The sequence below is a fragment of the Globicephala melas genome, chromosome 14 (assembly GCF_963455315.2).
Source record: "Globicephala melas chromosome 14, mGloMel1.2, whole genome shotgun sequence".
Lineage (NCBI taxonomy): Eukaryota > Metazoa > Chordata > Mammalia > Artiodactyla > Delphinidae > Globicephala > Globicephala melas.
The window spans coordinates 67,940,042-67,958,963 of record NC_083327.1 but is presented as its reverse complement, the minus strand read 5'-3'; the positions used below and the strand labels follow the sequence as shown (position 1 = coordinate 67,958,963).

At 37.4% G+C, this 18,922-nt stretch overlaps 1 protein-coding gene across 2 annotated transcripts in view; it reads right to left on the bottom strand.

The window, feature by feature from the left end:
• PHACTR2 (phosphatase and actin regulator 2) overlaps nucleotides 1-18,922 on the bottom strand; it is a 128,426-nt gene that overhangs the window by 6,187 nt on the left and 103,317 nt on the right. For both annotated transcript variants that reach the window (XM_030853293.2, XM_060283631.1), the window contains 3 exons: nucleotides 17,587-17,648; nucleotides 14,774-14,911; nucleotides 6,977-7,053 (listed from right to left, as the gene is read on the bottom strand). In XM_030853293.2, the coding sequence (XP_030709153.1) occupies nucleotides 6,977-7,053; nucleotides 14,774-14,911; nucleotides 17,587-17,648 (277 nt within the window). The remainder of the gene's footprint in view (nucleotides 1-6,976; nucleotides 7,054-14,773; nucleotides 14,912-17,586; nucleotides 17,649-18,922) is intronic.

Sequence of the window (18,922 nt, the reverse complement as noted above, 5' to 3'; positions counted from 1 at the left end):
ATCTGGTCAAAAAACCCGTATATTTTCTTGCAGTATCCAATCAGAAAAGGACATTTATATCCTATTTAAATTAGGCATCTTATCTTCAAAATCAACTCTTAAATTTTATGGTTAGAGGTCCTAAAAATGCAAATTATTCTTAAGTTTGGTACTATTCAGTGGTTTGCGTTCATTTTAAGGTACATGAAGTTCAGCTTTACCTCGGGGGAAGTTTGCCTATCTAACAGAATGACAGTTTTGGCTTTAGGATTCAAGTTGATGAAGCAATAAATAGGTTTACTGTGCTCTCAGGATACTTAAGCTTTTCGTCCACCCTTTCTTCAGAACTTTCCTGCAACTCAAATTTGAAGTTATCTATATTTTCTTCTTCTTGTTAAAACTGCAATAAATCTTTCTCATTTTCATACTGTTGAGAGGGAGTGAATAGGAGGAAAAAGCTAATTTTAAGTCATGGAATTCAGGTAAAGATAGATATTTTCCATAACAGTTCCTCTACAAATTAATATATAAAAATGTCCTCACCTTCCTGTAAATTCATTCAGATAATATAAAATATGAAATTACTCACAAAGTGTAAAATATTACTTTCCTATAATTTCCTAATTGATATATACAGAAATCCTGAATAATTCATTTTCCCTTTATTTAAAAGGGTTTAATGGTCACGGCACATACACTTACGTTAAACAAATGAGGAGACTCTCCTAAACCACTGTTCCTTGTTCAACCGGAGTCAGATGACATGCTGGATGGGATTTTGTTAGTCTGAATAGGCAACCATGCTTGCAACTCTGGTGGTCGAAGCAGCATTTTGCAATTCTTTTTAGTTTCTGTCCAGGTATTAAATAAATGGAGCACCCAAGAGAGAAATGAGTATGCAGAAGCAGCCTTCTCATTTCTCTGTAGAGGGGCCCTGAATTAATGTTTATTGAGGTCACAGGTGTAGTTCTTGCCATGTCACATTTTGATAAACCTATCTAGAAGCTCAAAGAGTGGTTTAATTTATCTGTAAATCCACATTGGATAGTAATAACTTAAGGTGGCACAGAATGAGAAAATTTCTTTAAATACACACACACATACACACACACCCCCCTCAACATAGCTACATTAGGAAATTTGAAAGGTAGAGAAAAGGAAAGAAAACACCTATAGGCTCTCTCTATAACAAATCATTAAGAGTTTTTTTATAAGGTTTGGCATTATTTGCATTTATTTATTTCTTTATTTACATTGAAGTACCGTTGATTTATAATATTGTTGGAGTTTCAGGTATATAGCAAAGTGATTCAGTTATATATATATATATTTTCAGATTATTTGCCATTACAGGTTATTACAAGATATTGAATATAGTTCTGCATGTTATACAGTAAATCCTTGTTGCTTATGTATTTTACCTATAGTAGTTTGTATCTGTTAATCCCATACTCCTAATTTATCCCTCCCACCCTCCGTTTTCCCTTTGGTAACCATAAGTTTATTTCCTATGTCTGTGAGTCTGTTTCTGTTTTGTATATAGATTCAGGTGTATTATTTTTTAGATTCCATACCTAAGTGATATCGTATAATATGTGTCTTTCTCTGATTTACTTTGCTTAGTATGATATTCTGTAGGTCCATCCATGTTGCTACAAGTGGCAATATTTCATTCTTTTTTAAGCCTGAGTGTTTTAACATTGTTTCTTATTTTTCTTCTATGCATCTGAATTTTAAAATAAAACAAACCACTGCCATATATATACATATACACACATACACACACACACACACACACACACACACACACACACACACACACCTCTTTAGTCAGTATCTGGATTTTTCCACTTAACATTATGTCAATAATCTCTTGAGGTCCGTTCTGACTCTAAGAGTTGTCAATTTAATGATCCTTTGCTTAATATAATAAGCAAACAATTTAAAAGCTAATAAAATTATATATATGAAAATGCTACTTTGCATACTCTAAAAATGTTCTTATTTACAAAATTCAAAGTCTGTTTTTAAAAGCAATATTCTCTCTTGATTATAAATCTGATACATGTTGACATTTTAAAAAATTTGGAAATCAGAAAATATCCAAAGGTTATAACTAACCATAGATCCTACCATTCAGCTGTAACCATTTTAAAGTTTAGTTTTTACGTAAATTTTTTTCAAACAATTTACATGTCTTTATAATTTAGAGAATTATTTTAAATTGTAGAAATCCCATTTACTATGGAAAGGGAAGTGGGTTTTCTTTGCCATGGTGATCTGTTTCCAGAATGCAATGGCCCCATTTAATAGTACAGTGCCCTTCAAACGGTCTTCTGGGTTTTGAACAGTAGGCTGGGTGGGCAGATGCTGAGGGGGAGAAAAAAACAGTGTGTGTCTGGACAGGCAGCAAGTGTTCTAAAAAACAGAGGTTAAATCCTGGTACCTTGCAGGCCAAAGGATGAATTCTTATGGGGACCACTTATCCTCATGTTTCTCACATGACCCTAGAATGCATTCCAATTCCAAGAGCCATCTGGAGAAACTGGGGGAATTAGATGAAAGAGTGGATCGCTACAATCCCTCTTCAGGTCAAACATGCAGAGAACGTACTCCAGGATGGAGTTTTCAGAGGTGTCTTCTCGGTACAGGAACAGCAGTAATACCACAGTATTACTGCCAGCACACTCTTCATGAAAAGCCACCATGATGGACTCCTCATTTACAGAAAGAGGACTTTGGAAATAGATCCTTCATTTTTTTCTCTTAAATATTTTTTTCTTGACTAGGTAATAAATTCTTATGTTTCAAAAATTCAAAAGGTTCGTAAGGGTGAATAGTGAAGTCTCCCCCACCATGCCTGCCCCAGTCATCTGATTTCCCTCCCAGAGGCAACCAATGTTACCAGCTTTTTGTGACTCTCTACAGAGATACAGAAGCAAAGGAAGCTGTGTATAGGAATGCATCCTCCCAGTGTTGACTGATACATCACTGTGTGGGAGATCATCACTGGATGAAGAGGTGCCTGGGCAGAAGAAGCAGGGCTGTCTCAACCCTTTTATGAACCACTCTAAATCACAGGCAGTTAATAGGTTTTGATTTTGAAGGGAAGGCTTACTTGATATAAGGAGATAACATCTGGCACTAATGAGAAAGGCTAATAAGTGAGCTGTTCTCTATCTGGGTTGCATTTAAATGGCCAGGTCATGATCCATGGCATGTTTATTCCTTCCAAGGGTGGCTGAGACTAAAGGCACCACCATCTCCTACATGAGCAATTTTCTAAATGTAAAACATTATCATATGTTTGTATTATTTTGATAAGACTAAGCAGTATTTACCAAACCTTTCACCTTTTAAAAGAAATACTGAAAACAACTTAAAAAATCATAAGTATTATTTTTATGTCTCAGAGCCTAAATATTTCTCTACTGGAATACAATTCTAATGATGTAATATACATTGATGGAAAAATCACAGGAGACATTTGCTTTACTGCCAAGTTTTAAAGAATACTTAAGCAAGGAATATTTGTCTTAGTGATATGAATATTTAATTTTTCCTTATCCAGAAATTTAATTTTCTAAAAAATTGAACTATAATTGACTTATAATATTATATTTGTTTCAGAAATACAACATAGTGATTCAGTATTTTTATACATTATGAAGTGATCACCATGATAAGTCTGTTACCATCTGTCGCCATACAAAGTTATTACAATATTACTGACTATATTCCCCATGCTGTATATTACACTCTCATGGCTTATTTATTTTATAACTGGAAGTTTTTACCTCTTAATCCCCTTCACCTAATTCACCCCTTCCTCCACCAGTGTCTTTAAAAGACATTTTTAAGAGTGTTAACCAATACATTTTTGGGAAAACTTTTAAAGCTTACCTTTGTATCAGCTGTTAAAAAAAAAAAAGCCTATGATTTTCTCTTGAAATGCAGTCATCCCTGTTTGCATCTATTAATATTTGCTTAAACAATGAAGATAACAATTGACTATTTTACGGCACACACAAACACTCCAAATTTCTATAGATGAATAAATACAGAAAAATAGCCAATAGAATTTTAAAGGTGAAAAAGACTCCATCAGATTTAAAAATATACTACAAATCTATTCTAATTAAACTGTGTGACACAGTGCCAGGACAGACAACAGCTCATTAGAACCCAATACAGGATCTGGAAATTGATCCTTAATGGTCTTCTTTTAATAAAGAAGAATTTCACATAAAGGGGGAAACAAATGGCATAGGGACAATTGATTATTGATTTAGAACAAAGAAAGTCAACAACGACAACAAAAATAGAACACAGTAAAGTTAGTTTACTCCTTTGAATCATACATACAAATAAATGCCCGATGAATGAAAGATTTAAGTATTAAAAAAAAGCACATATAAAAATCAAAGATGAGTTTTATAATCTTGGCCATCCTCCATAAGACACAAAATAATGAACTAAAACATAACAATATACACAAATTTGAATATGCAAAAATTTAAACAAAAGACCGTAAAAAGAGTTAAAACATTAACTACAGATTGGGGGACAGTATTGTGACACATGTAACAAAGGGCCGATAGCCACAATATTTAAGGAAGTTGTACTAATCCATATGAAAAACACAAACAACTCCAAAGAGAACTGGTCAAAGCACAGCAAATTAGAAAAAAATCAAGAAAAATATGTAAAAATGCCTAACCTTACAGAAATCAATGAACTAGGATATCATTGTTCATTCTTTAGAACCCCCACCGCCCCAAAATACTGACGAAGGTGAGTAGACCAGTCATGTTCATAAACCGGAGGTCGCAATGAAAACTGTGTCCTTTGGAAAGAGAATAGTAATCTCTCAAAATGTTAGAAAATATATATTTAGTGGATATAGCAAATACTCGGATACTACAGAAATATTGGCATGTATGCAAAAGAGTGTATTTACAAAGAAAGTCAAGGTAGCATTGTTTAAATAATGGAAAAATGAAACTTTCATAAACATCCATCAATAGAATAATTGTTCAACAACTTACAGCATACTGTATTATCTATGAAATGCCATAGAGTCATTCAAATGAATGAAATATATGCTAACATGGACAGATTTTCTAGATGCTGTCTTTGTGTATAACTGAGAGGGGTACAGAAATGCATATAAGTACCTACACATATATCACATATATATACATGTTTGTGAATGTACAGAAAACTCTCTACAAAGATCTACACCAAACTTTTACCAGTGGTTCCTGTGAGAATGGGGATGAATTTGGGGAAGGAGTGAAGGAAGGTTTCAGTTTTCCTTGATAGATTTTTGTGATGTTTGAATGCTTAATTAGAATATATTTGTGTACATATATATTTGTGTACATAAGAATATATAGATAAAAAAGAAATGAACTTCATTTCTCCCTACATCCTACTGTTTTTATTTGGTCACAGTGTACAACAGAAGAAGAAGGACCTATGTGAGTATAAATGTTTAATTTTCATAAAATGAGAACTTTTGTATAAGTGCATTTAAAAAATTTGATTATTTCTATTGTAATTTATTCTTCATACAATGCTATCAAATGAAAATGAGTTAATCGGTTACTACAATTCCTAGGAAAACTATACAGATGTAAAACTATCCTAAATGTCAAAAACTGGGTTGCGTGCAGTCACTACATCTCAGGACTCTCAGGGTGAGGACTCAGCGACACAAACACATGGCATCTCCCCAGTTTCCTGGAGGTCCCACCCAGCTCAATGTCACCATAAATATCCAGCTGCCTTATGATGATCAACTTAACTGGAGAAGTGTGACCACAGTGTCAGATATTAGCATGAACTCTTCCTGACCCCAGAAGCGGAAGGGAGAAAAGGAGAGGACAAATAGGTCTGCTTGATATGGGAAGGTGATGGGTCCAAGAGTAGATTATCATAGGATAAAGCACTCAAATAGAGAAAAAGTCTATATATTCAGGACATCTAAAAGCCCTACATGCATTTACAAATAAATATGATACAGGAGAAAACAAAACAAATAAGGAAGAACTATCCCTAGGAGAAAGGGGAATTTCTTCTACATGCCAGACATTATTATAGGACCAACAGCTATGGAGCAAGCAGGCCCCCATAAGCCTCAGGGAAGGGATTTGCTATTAAATTATGAAGATACATCACCACTGCCCTTATCATGGGACACGCTCCCCAGCAGGGAACACCACCACCAACAGGAACCACTGCAGATGCTGTCGTACCACGATGTATGGCTGCGCTACAGAGGCTGTTTCTAGTCTTGGGATCAGTATCTGCTTTCCAGAAAGACCTACCATGGTATTCTTCACGTAATCATCTGTCCTCGTATGTTTTTTAGCAATTCAAGCTTTCAAAGATTTGATTCGCATGCAAATTCTTTGAAAAATCTTATATAATACCTGTTACATGTAGCAAAGCACGTAAACCCACGAGAGAAATAAACAGAACACCTGTGAAGTAGGGGGATCAGACTACATGATCATTCGGGTCCCTTCTGGTTTTAGCAGCTTGTGAAACTGAAGTGTGTTGGGAGGAAAAATGGTAGGAGTATAGTGATCTTCTGTGGCAGCAGTAAACATCGAATTCCTTTCTAAGCTACGTCTTCTAAAAATTACGTGAGTTCAAAGCAGACACATATGTGCCCAAACTGGCTCTCACCAGCATCTGTTCTGGGTATAAAACTTCAACTGAGTCTCTTCAAGAGCAGAATAAATGACGCTGATACTCGTTTTCGGGGCCAGAAAATAAAACTAAGAAAGAAATGAAAACATAGCCCTTTGGAATAATTCAGACTTCTTTGAAAGAAAAAAAAAGACTTAATTTTAGAAATGCTCACTAGATAGTGGGTGTTGTGTTAAACTATATTTTTAAAAAATTTTTAATTGTGATGAAATACATGCAACGTAAGTTTACCATCTTACTCATTTTTAATTTGCTCAACTGCATTTTGTTTACCTACCTGGTAAACTGTCGACTCTCTTCATGAACTTCCATTTCTGTACTTTTAAATTCATTTAGTTCTTTCCTTATTGCCGCCTAAATAGGAAAAATACATAAACTGAACTGTTATTTAGATCACATATTTCCTCAGTATACATAGCATCAATGAAGCAGACATTCTTTGATGAAATGTCTTGGAGAAAGGCATTTCTAATTTCTACTAGGTAAAGGTATATTACAAATGAAATGTCAATACTACAGCCAAACAAAAACCAGGACAGATTTCCTTCAGGTGACATTGGCAAGGCAGAGATGAAGGAGGCCTTTGCCAAATTCACCCTGGGGCCTGATCTATGAGTCACCCACATGCCCCATCCTCGATGACCACAAGGATAGCACAGGTCATGAGATTTTTTGAGAAACAATATCATTTTCCTATGAAAGTTCTGCATGTCACACCACCCACAGCAACATGGCTTTGACGAGCTACCACAGAGCTACAGAGAAGGCAACTGCTGTTTATTCTTTTATATTGAAAGTTTAGATAATTAGAATTAAAAATTTCAGCACAACACTTCAAGCCACTCAAAGAAAATATCAAGTAGAATCCTATTACTATTACTATTTATTGAACACATAATCCATGTCATGTACATGATGGGGTTGGAAGAGATGCTATGTCCTTTCAGGTTGAAAAGCTGAGATACTCATCAAAATGTTAACATTAGTTATGTATTAACAATACTGGCTGGATCATGGATGGTTTTTCGGTTTCAACTATGTGCTTATCTTTATTTCCTAATTTTTCTAGGAAGAAGTTTTTCCTCATGTAAATGAAAAAATACTAATGAAAGCATCCCCATAACCTCTGAGAAATGGACTCTTCAGCTGAAACAGAATGACATTACAAACCACAGAGAATGGCTTTACAGAGAGATAAGAAAATCTACTTTGTGGTTGGAAAATGATGTATTTTAGAAAAGCGAAAAGACAGAAGAAAGCCTTGAGGCCTCTCTCTGGCTTTCTCCCATCACTAGCTATCACTCTGCAATATACAAGCTTTTCCCCAATGCTGCTTTCAATGTTATGTTTAAATCCTATAGTCGTAGATTGTTTGTCTCTCCAAATATATTCCTCAGCCCCTGTAGTTTCTATGAGGAACCTGAGGCTGGGGACTGTGGCAGTGGTTCCTGCTAATGGTTTTTTGGAAGAGGATGAATCAAGTAGAGAAATATTTCTGGGCCCACAAGTTCCCTGTGATAAGACAATATATCTTGTTTCACAAGTGAGATCAACAGTGAGGATACTTTGTTTCACTCACTGTAAAAACTGATACCCAGAACCAGTATCTGGCTGATACCCAGCTAAAATAGCAAAAACTCTCTATATTCATCACCAATTAATATCTATCAAAAAGTCTTCCTTAATCAACCCAAGTGTCCATTGACAGATGAATGGATAAAGAAGATGTGGTGCATATATACAATGGAATATTACTCAGCCATGAAAAAGAATGAAATCTTGCCATTTGCAACAACATGGATGGACCTAGAGGGTATTATGTTAAATAAACTAAGTCAGACAGAGAAAGACAAATACCATATGATTTCATTTATATGTGGAATCTAAAAAACAAAACAAATGAACAAACGTAACAAAACAGAAACAGACTTACAGATACAGAGAACAAACTGGTGGTCGCCGGGGTGGGAGGGGTGTAGCAGAGGGATGAGTAAAATAGGTGAGAGAGATTAAGCGGTATAAACTTCTAGTTACAAAATAAATAAGTCATAGAATGTAATGTATAGCACAGGGGATACAGTCAGTAATACTGTAGTGACTTTGTATGGTGCTAGACAGGCCTTCTTACTTCAAGTCCCATGCTCTTTCCAATAAAATGAGCTTCAGGGCCTAAGTCATCCAGATAATTGTCTCAGATCTCCATGTTGTGTGTGCTAGCTTGTAATTAGAAATGATGAGTCAGTTATAGGCAATGAATGTGATGTGAAATTACAGGGGCTGGTTGTTTGAATATATATATCAGGAAGATGTGACTATAGGCAGTTAAAGAAATGCAATACTCATTTTAAAAATTCACTGAAGACTGCAGTTTTATTCCAAGAGGTATTTCCTCTTACTATTTATTTATTTTTATATTTATTTATTTGGCCGCACCGTGCAGCATGAGGGAACTTAGTTCCCTGACCAGGCATCGAACCTGCACCCCCTGCAGTTGGAAGTGTGGAGTCTTAACCACTGGACCGCCAGGGAAGTCCCCTTCTTACTACTTAAAGAGAAGGTTTCCTGAGAGAGTTTGGAGAGGAAAAAAGTAATTAAATACCCTTTATGTTAGGGAAATACATGTACAATAATCTTAACTCTCTTCTGTACAAACGAGACCAGAGTTTAAGTCTAATAACTTCACATAAGTGTAAATGGGACTGATATTTTTTTGAAAGATAATGGGATAGAAAGAGGTAGGCTGATGTAGTGGGATTGAAATCTGAATGGTGCTGAGTTGGGTCAACAATGGGGAGTCATTCGGCCAAGACTAGGTATTTCTGAGACTGAAACGAAACCAGTCCACAAGAGACAGTACTGGCACCAAATATGTAGTGTTGTTTGGTAGCATGAGAATTATAGAAAGGAAAATAGAAACAAAAATGACTGGAACTAAGTTTAAGATTGACTCGTGATGACTGGTGATGGAAGGTCTGCTTATCACTCCCAGTCAGCTCAGGGGTCAGCCTGGCCAGAAGCAAGAGGTGATTTGTTGAATATATGGACTTGCTGCCTTCGCAAATAACCTGAGCTATGAGGATTAACTTGAACTCCCATCGTTTCGATGTCTTTGCTTATTTCTTTGATAAAAATCTGATGTTTAACATGGAGGGAATTTCTTGACTACTCATCAAGCGCAACGCCATGGTTAGCTAAGTGTACTCTCTGCTGCCTGGGCAACCGTGAATAAGCCAAAGAACATCTCTGTATGGAATTAAAATCTCAGTCTTCCCTAGGACCTATTTAGACAGTGCATTCCTGGGAGGGTGGTACGTTCTATTCATCTTTATGTCCCCAGTATCTAAGACAATATTTAATATATTAAAAGGGTTTTAATAAAAGACTACTGAGTAACTTGGACAAACCCATGTATCATCTGAAAAATTCCGGATTCTCTTTCATTGGATAAATTTAGACTAGACTGTAAACTGAGGCTTCAGTGAGTAATGAAAATGTCACCAATGGGGAACAAGCTTAGATTATCAAGCCTGACCATGAAAGTAATACTGGTAAGAGCTATCATTTATTGATGAGCTGGAACTCTATAGATAATCTACTAAATTCTCAGGATAGATATAATTAGCTCTATTTTACTAGTGAGGAAACCCAAGTTAAATGACTTGGTCAAGGTCAAACATCTACCAAGTGGCCAATTAGGAATCAAACCCAGAAGCGCCCTGCTCCATAGCCTGCCCTCTCCTCTCTACATGGAGCTTCCATGGTTTACCCCAGGGAGATGGCAACTGCTGTGGGTGCTTTGGTCTTCAAGCCAAGTTGATGGCCTTCTCTGGCTCTACTTGTCACCTTAGGGCTCATCTACTCCAGCACAGATATCTAGGCCAGATATATTTATAAAGGCCACAGATATCTTACTATACGTGTATCTGTTTCTAGTGTTCTACCCAAGCACAGATATTCTAAAATTAAAAATTTTATGTTAAAGGTGATTTAAGCTCAGTCAAGTTCACAATTAATAATGCATTTTCCCCACTACTTCTCTTTCCCATTTTGGGCAGTTTAACAAGACTACCAGGTCTATGAGATTCCCCAGAATACCCAGCACAGTGTTTTCATAGAATGGGCATTGATTGGTTATTGACTAATTGGCTACTGACCCCTTTTCTTTACATTTGAAGTTCAAAAAAATTTTTAAATGCAAAGTGGTATCTTAGTGGGGCTAAGAAAATAGTACTAAGAAAAGAGAGAGAAGGATGGCTCCTTTAGGCTGGCAGGAAGTTCAGTGTTTATTTTGAGAGCAGAGGTAGAAATATTTACTTTCAATAGTTTTTTTTTTCTTTAAATGGGATATATAGTTCAAAAGTTAAAAAGTAAAATTCTTTTTTAATATAAAGGTAAATTATAGGCTTTTATTATTGATTAACTTATTGAAAAACTATATCATTATAAATCTTATCGTCATATATTATGAATATTTTAAAGTAAAAAACAACAGAAATCCAGAAATGCTTGTTACGATAATAATGATTAGCATGGGTTTTCATTCTAAAATAAAATATATACTAAGACCATTGATAGTTTTAGTATCTCTGGGCAATAACATTACATTATACAAATCTTTTAACATCTAGAGAAAACAGATTATTTTTTTCAGTGTTAGGTTGAAAACAGTATTTTTAGAAATTCTTAAAAATACCACGCATTGGGCTTCCCTGGTGGCGCAGTGGTTGAGAGTCCGCCTGCCGATTCAGGGGACACGGGTTCGTGCCCTAGTCCGGGAAGATCCCACATGCCACAGAGCGGCTGGGCCCGTGAGCCATGGCCACTGAGCCTGCGCGTCCGGACCCTGTGCTCCGCAACAGGAGAGGCCACAACAGTGAGAGGCCCGCGTACCGCAAAAAAAAATAAAAATAAAAAATACCATGCATTGATGTGCACTGTAATTATTATTTCCTCTTCTTGTATTTTTGAATATTCTGATTTTTGCCAATAAACACAAGTCACTTGTGTATATACGAAGTACTATACGTTAAAAGCATTTTACATTGCTGCCTTTTTTCTATTTTCTATCTTTTAAAAGTATACAACAATTTTTTCTTTCTAAAAGAAGTTATTCTTAGTTTTCTTCAAGGAGAAAAAACCTACAATACAAATCCGGTTCTAAAAATGCAGTCCTTTAGACCTTCAAAGGTCTCAGGGTTAATGGAAGAGACAATGCCAAAGGGAGAAAATGAGACTCAGATGTGAGTAGGGAGGGCCTCTGGCTGTGCTCTGGGGCTCAGGGTTCCATCTCCAGGGGAGATGTGAAAGACTCGTGAAGAGACATTAATCCTGTAGAAGAAAACTCGACCAAGTACATCTCCCCTGCAGCCTAGAAGTCCAGCACAAAAATCTATTTTTGTTTCAACACAAAATTAAAAAGAAAAATCCTCTCTGTTATAGCTAGAGGTGGACAAACTTTACCTTCCACCAACAGACAAGAGTTAGGAAGGACTATTTCTAGAGTATGGAAAATGTAGTTTCCATACGAGGGTGGTTGATCATTTAGACTCTCACTGCTTGTATACTTTGCACTTGCTCTGATTTTAATCATTTACCTGGCCACGCCCTACCTGCCTTTCTGAAATTCAACATTTGAGTAACGTGATAACTGGGAATGGTGGATATGGCAGACTGCATTTTCCAAAGATGGCAGCAATAATAACTCCAGCTCACATTTCTTCTGCACTATGACCTTGCCACCACTCCCCCACCGAAAGGCAGAGCTAATTCCCCTTCCCTTGAATCTGAGCTGACCTTATGACTTGCCGGGAACTAACAGAATGTGGTGGAAGCGAGGCTGTGTGCCTTCTAAAGCTGGGGCAGATAAGGCCATGCAACTTTCACCTGGTTCTCTTGGGGCACTTGCTCTGGGACAAGCCAGCCGCCATGTAAGAAGCCTGACAACTCTGAGGCTGCCATGCTGAAGAGGCCGTATGTCTGTGCTTTGGTGGACGGCCCTGGCTGAGCCCAGCTGCTAATAAGCCCAGCCTCTGAGCCACCCTCACCAAGACGCCAGATACGTAAACAAGCCGCCTCGGACCCTCCGGAGCAGCCCATTTGTCAGCGGAATAACGCTGAGTGACCTGAGTCACTCTTGCCTAAGCGCAAGAAATCACATCAAGTAGTTAACAGGCAATTACTGGTAACACATAAACTTGCTATTTCCTACAGGAAACCTGGTATTGACTGATGGTAAGCTTGCCCCACGACCTGAGTATCACAGCCTTCTTCATGCCCTCATGGCTGCCCTCGATCTGAGGGACTTCACCTGCCTGGGGGAAGCCTCCTTTTTTAGGGCACATTCCTCAGCCTGTGTTCTCCATCCCAACCTCAAGGGTTTCCTCCTTGCCTTTTCTGCATAATCCTTGACCTGCTGCGCCACTGATTATGCCCTACTCTAGCACTTACTGACTTTTTCTCCTATATAGGCAAACTTTCCCTTTCTTTTGGCTCCTTCCTCATGGCATAAGATTGCTCAGGTATTTCCCATAAATTAAAAAATCACTCCCTTCGTATTCTTATTTTCCAATTCTACTCACTCAAGCTTTCAGCCTCCACAATCATTTTCCCTCAGGTGTCCACCTTATCGTAACTCTTCTTCACAGAGAGACTCTTGAGGTTGTGTTTTATTCTCATGGTCCCCACCACAGTCAGTCAGCTAAAATGCCTCCTTTCACTATGTTACTAACCCCTTGTGAGCTGACACTCCCCTTTCTAGGCTGCAGCTTCTCTTTCCCCACCTCACAGACATTTCTTTTCAGTATTTTTCCAATGTCTCTTCGTGTTGGGTTTCTCGGGCTCTTTTCCCAGCCTCCTTCCCTTCTGTTTTCATTCTGCACATTCTTCCTTTGTAACCTTACTCCTTTCTAGTTTTCATTTCTTCTTATGAGCTAATACTGATTCTGTATCTCCAATATGAGCTTGACACATAGTAGGTGCTTTACAGAATGAAATCTCCTATTAGAGGGCATCAGCACAGAGTGTACCTAAATACCTAGTTCTAGCTTTAAGACTGGGTGTGGCATGAGACTACTCAATATGGAATTTTGCTTAGAGACAAAAATTAGAAACCACTATTTGGGAGATCAGGAAAATTGTAAAGTGAAGAATTTAAAAACAAACAAATGGTTGGCAAAATTCTTTATGTAACCATGGTACTCATAAAATAATTAGTCTTTCCTCATGATGGAACCCTCTGTATATTTCAGTTATCCTGAACTGCGAGCCATGATACAGATTAAGTATTGGTAAACCATGACCCATAGGCCAAATGTGGCCCATCATCTGGTTTATTTTATTTATTTAATTAATTAATTTATTTTCATTGGGGTATAGTTGTTTTACAATGTTGTGTTAGTTTCTACTGTGAAGTAGAGTTCCCTGTGCTATACAGCAGGTTCTCATTAGTTATCTATTTGATACATATTAGTATATATACTGTCAATCCCAATCTCCCAATTCATCCCACCACCACCCCCCCAACTGTTTTTATAAATATAGTTTTATTGGACCACATATACATCCATTCACTTACACATTGTCTATGGCTGCTTTCATGCTACAAAGGCAAAGCTGAGCAACTGCAACAAAGACTGGACGGCCCACAAAGCCTAAAATATTTACTTTCTGGCCATTTATAGAAAAAGTGTGCCAGCCTTGATTAGAGATCAATACTTTTTCCACTGTTAACGTATCCCTTTAAAAGAGTCACTTGTATAAGTTATATTTTCTACGAGTAAGGATAAATCATGGCTGTGGGAAACATGCCCCACCCCAATCCAGGTTTGAATGCAGGCAGGTTATATGGTAACAAAGAACAAGTTTTTTCTGAGACTTAATTGAAAGAAATATGTTGATATTATTAAATGTATCACCTAAGTGTCTTGAATAATCAAAGGCAGAAAATTATTGGGGTATTTGGTAATACCCAGTCTCCTAAGATGACTAAGTAAGCAGTAAGTAGGTATCGGAGCTTTTAGAAAAACAATAAAATCATACATAAATAAAATCAGGGCTCAAGCCACTGAGGTCTTGCCTTGTCTGCAGGTGTTAACCTGGCCCAGGGCTTGTCTGCCCGGCGATCATAGTCAGGTGAATCGGTGACTTCCACATACTCATTAAACCGCAGGATCCTTCGAGCTTGCAGCTCTGCCACTGTGGGTCTCAGGCTGAGCTGCAGGAGGATAGGGATGAGTTCAGTAAACCATTTACAGCCTCATGGTGGCACGTTTTCTACAGAGTACTTCAAAGTTATGGTTACATAAGGTCACTTTCAGATATCAAAAAAAAAAAAAAAAAAGGCAGCAGCATCTTGGGAGTTTCTAATGAGAACTAGAAAGCAGTGTGCCCTAATTTTGCAACTATAAAAATCACCATTGTTAGATAGGTCACAGTCTTTAGCAACCATCTGCATTATGCTATTTCCCCCACCTTGCCTGGCATTGTGATAAAGGTGCCTGTCATCTCTGACACGGGGGACAGACACAATAGTAATCCAGATATAGTATGGCTGGTTTGAAGATTGAATTATCAAGACAAAAGCCCTACAACTTGTAGAAATGAGAATAAAAATCTCTGTTCCTACTATATTAAACCTGCATATTCGGAAATGCACAAAGTTACAACAAAGGAATGATCCAGTGAAGGGTGTGCCTATGGCAGTTTTCCAGGAGAGTCTAAGGACACAGGTCCAGATCTGACATTTACCCTTGGCCAGAAAAGCCGATATGCAGCAATGAGGAGGGGGGACGCACTGGAAAACTGCACTTCAGTGAGGCCAGAACTGCTTAAACCCAGCTGCAACCTTAAGACACTTCTAATAACTCCGAGTCCCCCTGTGGTTTTTGTCAAATTCAAATTTATGGTTATATTTAATCTACCCTGCCCTGTGTGTATTTGTTTTCCTCCCATGGTCCTTTCTCAAGCCGAAGAACAGACAGAGATCGTCCTGAGAGACTAAAGAAACTTGGCCCCTGGTTGAACAGGCATCATCTACTGTCCGCTATTAAGTTTCATGCTTTTGTGGCCTTTCTCAGTTGGGAGGTGTCACAGTATTGTCGGACACGTAGAGCCAGGCCTATGTTTTACCCATCGGGTCCATTTTCAGTATTTTTCTCTCCATACATACACTCTATATACAGCCAGACTATCCATGGTTTAAGTGGTCCTCTTTGGAGGCATTCCTTATTTGCATGGGTTCAATTTTTGGAAAAATTAAGCACTCCCACAAAACAAACAAACAAAAACTGATGTTTTTTGTGGTCAAAACGCTCCCCTTTCCTTGGTTTCCTCTTGAGTAAAACCAGAGGCTGAACTGTCAATGCTCTAAAACTCAAGGCATTCAAGGATTCTTAGGTCTGGGTCTACATCCTGAGCCTACTTGACCTGGGATAAGGCAACGGCGGCTCCTTCTATCTTCATAAAGCCCTGGTGGGTGATGGACAAAGGGAGGAAAAATCTAAGTGGTTCTGTTATACTCTCAGTTACTGTGCTATCTATACTACTAGCTCCTTACTGCCACTCTAGGGCAGGTAGGATTAAGAAGGCAGAGAAACCCTTGCTTCTGGGGACTTCCCACAATGCAAGTGACCAATGGTCACAGAGGTCAGAAGTTCTCCATCTAGTCTTGCCCTTCAGGGCTGTGCCAGTTACGGGGTAGCTATTAGTGCTATGGAATATTTTGCACCTATGGCAGGGAGCTCTGTGTGGTACAGGCTAGTGGGGGTAGGGTAGCTCTGTTGTCTCCCAGAAGGACCCAACTGGATTAAGAAAAGACTATATGTATGACAGAGGTGAGCTGGAGCAAGGAGGAGGGGTTACCGCTTATCTGTAGCTGGTAACTTAATGGCCATTGAATTGCTAGAAGAGCCATCTCAAGAAATTCAGTTTATAGTGTCTTTCTTAACTTGATTATTGTTTGATGTTTGGGATCTCTGAGGAAAAGAAGAGATGAATTAAGGCTATTTTTCCCTAAAAATCAAAACCAAAACCTCTCAAAATACAGTCTCCAACTTTTCCATGGGAATGGAGTGCTGCTTCTTTCTGCCTTGGAATGTTTTGGCTGTGAACTCCCCAGCCAGCCCAAATAAATGTGGGTCAGGTCACACACTTTGCTGCAGATGTCATATTTTACTCATCCTGCCTTATCCAGCTGTGAAAGTATATCTGAAGAATTACTGAGCAAGGTGTTTATAATGAAATATAAACTCTGATGGTGCTTAATTTTTCCAAAGATTATTATTATTTTAACACTTACTGAAAAAAGCGAGGGCCCTGGTATCAGATTTATATTTTCATAAATGGGTAGAAACAATGGTCTGAGTTTTGGAGGTAAGCCATTTGTCAATTTGGGTAGCACTGCAGCAGGCAAGCTGGATGATCAAGTTCACTTAATAAATTACTCACCCAGCTCAGAATCTTTAGTAATAACAAAGTATTTATTCAGTGTTTCCCAAACTGCATGGAAACAGTGAGCATTTTTACAAACTACACATTGAAATGTTAATAATGGTTATCTCTGAATGGGAGACGTCTGCATGATTTTCTAGTCTTTTTTGTTCCTTTTGGCATACGAAAAAATTTCACACAGATTATATGTTATTTTCATAATTGGCAAATGTAATTTAAAACTTTTGACTGTCGACTTTTCAAAATTAGCATATTATGCATTAATATAAACATAATTCATATTGCAAACATTACACTGATTTTAATGTCTGTGATTAGTCAGTAGACTAATAGGAATAATTATTCCTAAATATCAGATTTACATGTAAAGCACTGACTTGCATTTTAAAAATGAAGTATACTCAAAATACACACGATCGTTAACCATCACAGTTTCATCACCTTTCTGCTGAGTCTGCGTTTCAGTTCCATTTTTGCTTCTTGCTCTTCTTCTTCATTCTTTTCTGTTTATTAATTGGGGGGGAAAGGGGAGGAAAGGCATGAAGACTTAGTTACTAAAAAAGATTATACAATCAGAAAAGTAGCTCAGGCCACAGTTATTTGACTTCCCGGATATTGATCAAACACTCCACCAACATCTTTAAAAAGTTATCGAAAGATTCTGCAGAAGGATCAATCATTAATTTACAGATAATATTATTGTTTTCCTTATAGGATTGGTTTATTTACTAATTGTAAAACTTTTTGCTTCCTGACTGCTTGTTCTATTCTGAAAAAACCCCAAGAGTGCCCATACTCCAGTGAAAGCCTCTCACTGCTGATCATCTCATAGGCTTTTATAAGCACAATTTATCAGAATTCAGATAAAAACTTACTACTGGATCTGACCTTTGTGGGAAAATCTGAATCACATCAAAAAAACAAATTAGAACCACCTGATGCATGTCTGAATTGCTGATTTCCATTCAAATCCAAGCAAAATACATTTGTCTGCTTTGGTTTCCATAGAAGCAGAATGTAATCATTTCTTTGGACTTTGCTTTCAAACCAGAATGTTCTGAATGGGTTATGGTGTACGGTTGATGGAGATGATTTATTTTCTTGTAATGCTAACTTTCCAAAGTCTTCTCTTTCTCTAGTGCTTCACCAAGTAGTACAATTTAAAGGCCAACTCAAATGAACGCTGTCCAACAGATGGAATTAAGAAAAAATTGTCCAGAATTTTAAAAGAAATAAACACTGCTCAGGATTTTAATGGTTGCTATTTGATGAACTTCTCTCTGTTGGTTCCTGTAGCTCATACTTTGTTTGATAAGTGAGCATAGATTCTTGGATACCAATGCTTACGAAAGAATGTCTTTTAGAAAGTGCTGTTATGAATTCTACTGAAGGAAAATCACACGGTATAAAGGCTCAACCAAAAGGCTGAAAAAGAAAAGTCTCCTCTGTAACAGACAGATTTACTTTTAAAATTCAAACAGACTTCTTAGCACTAACATTGTTTTACTGTGAATACAGTATCAGTATTCAATATTTGCAACATCTGTATTTGCTAGCTGAACATGCTAAATTCTCTATTAATTTTCCTTATCTGGACAGGGAAAAGTCTTGACGTTCTTCTGAAATACTAATTTTAGTTTATAAGAAAGAGGATGATCAGTCTGGTTATTTAGACAACGAATGAACATAAACTGAAATTACCCTGCAAGACAAGAAACAACTAGATAGTATGCTTTCATTAAGCGCCTGTGAGTGTCAAACAAAATCTGATTATAAT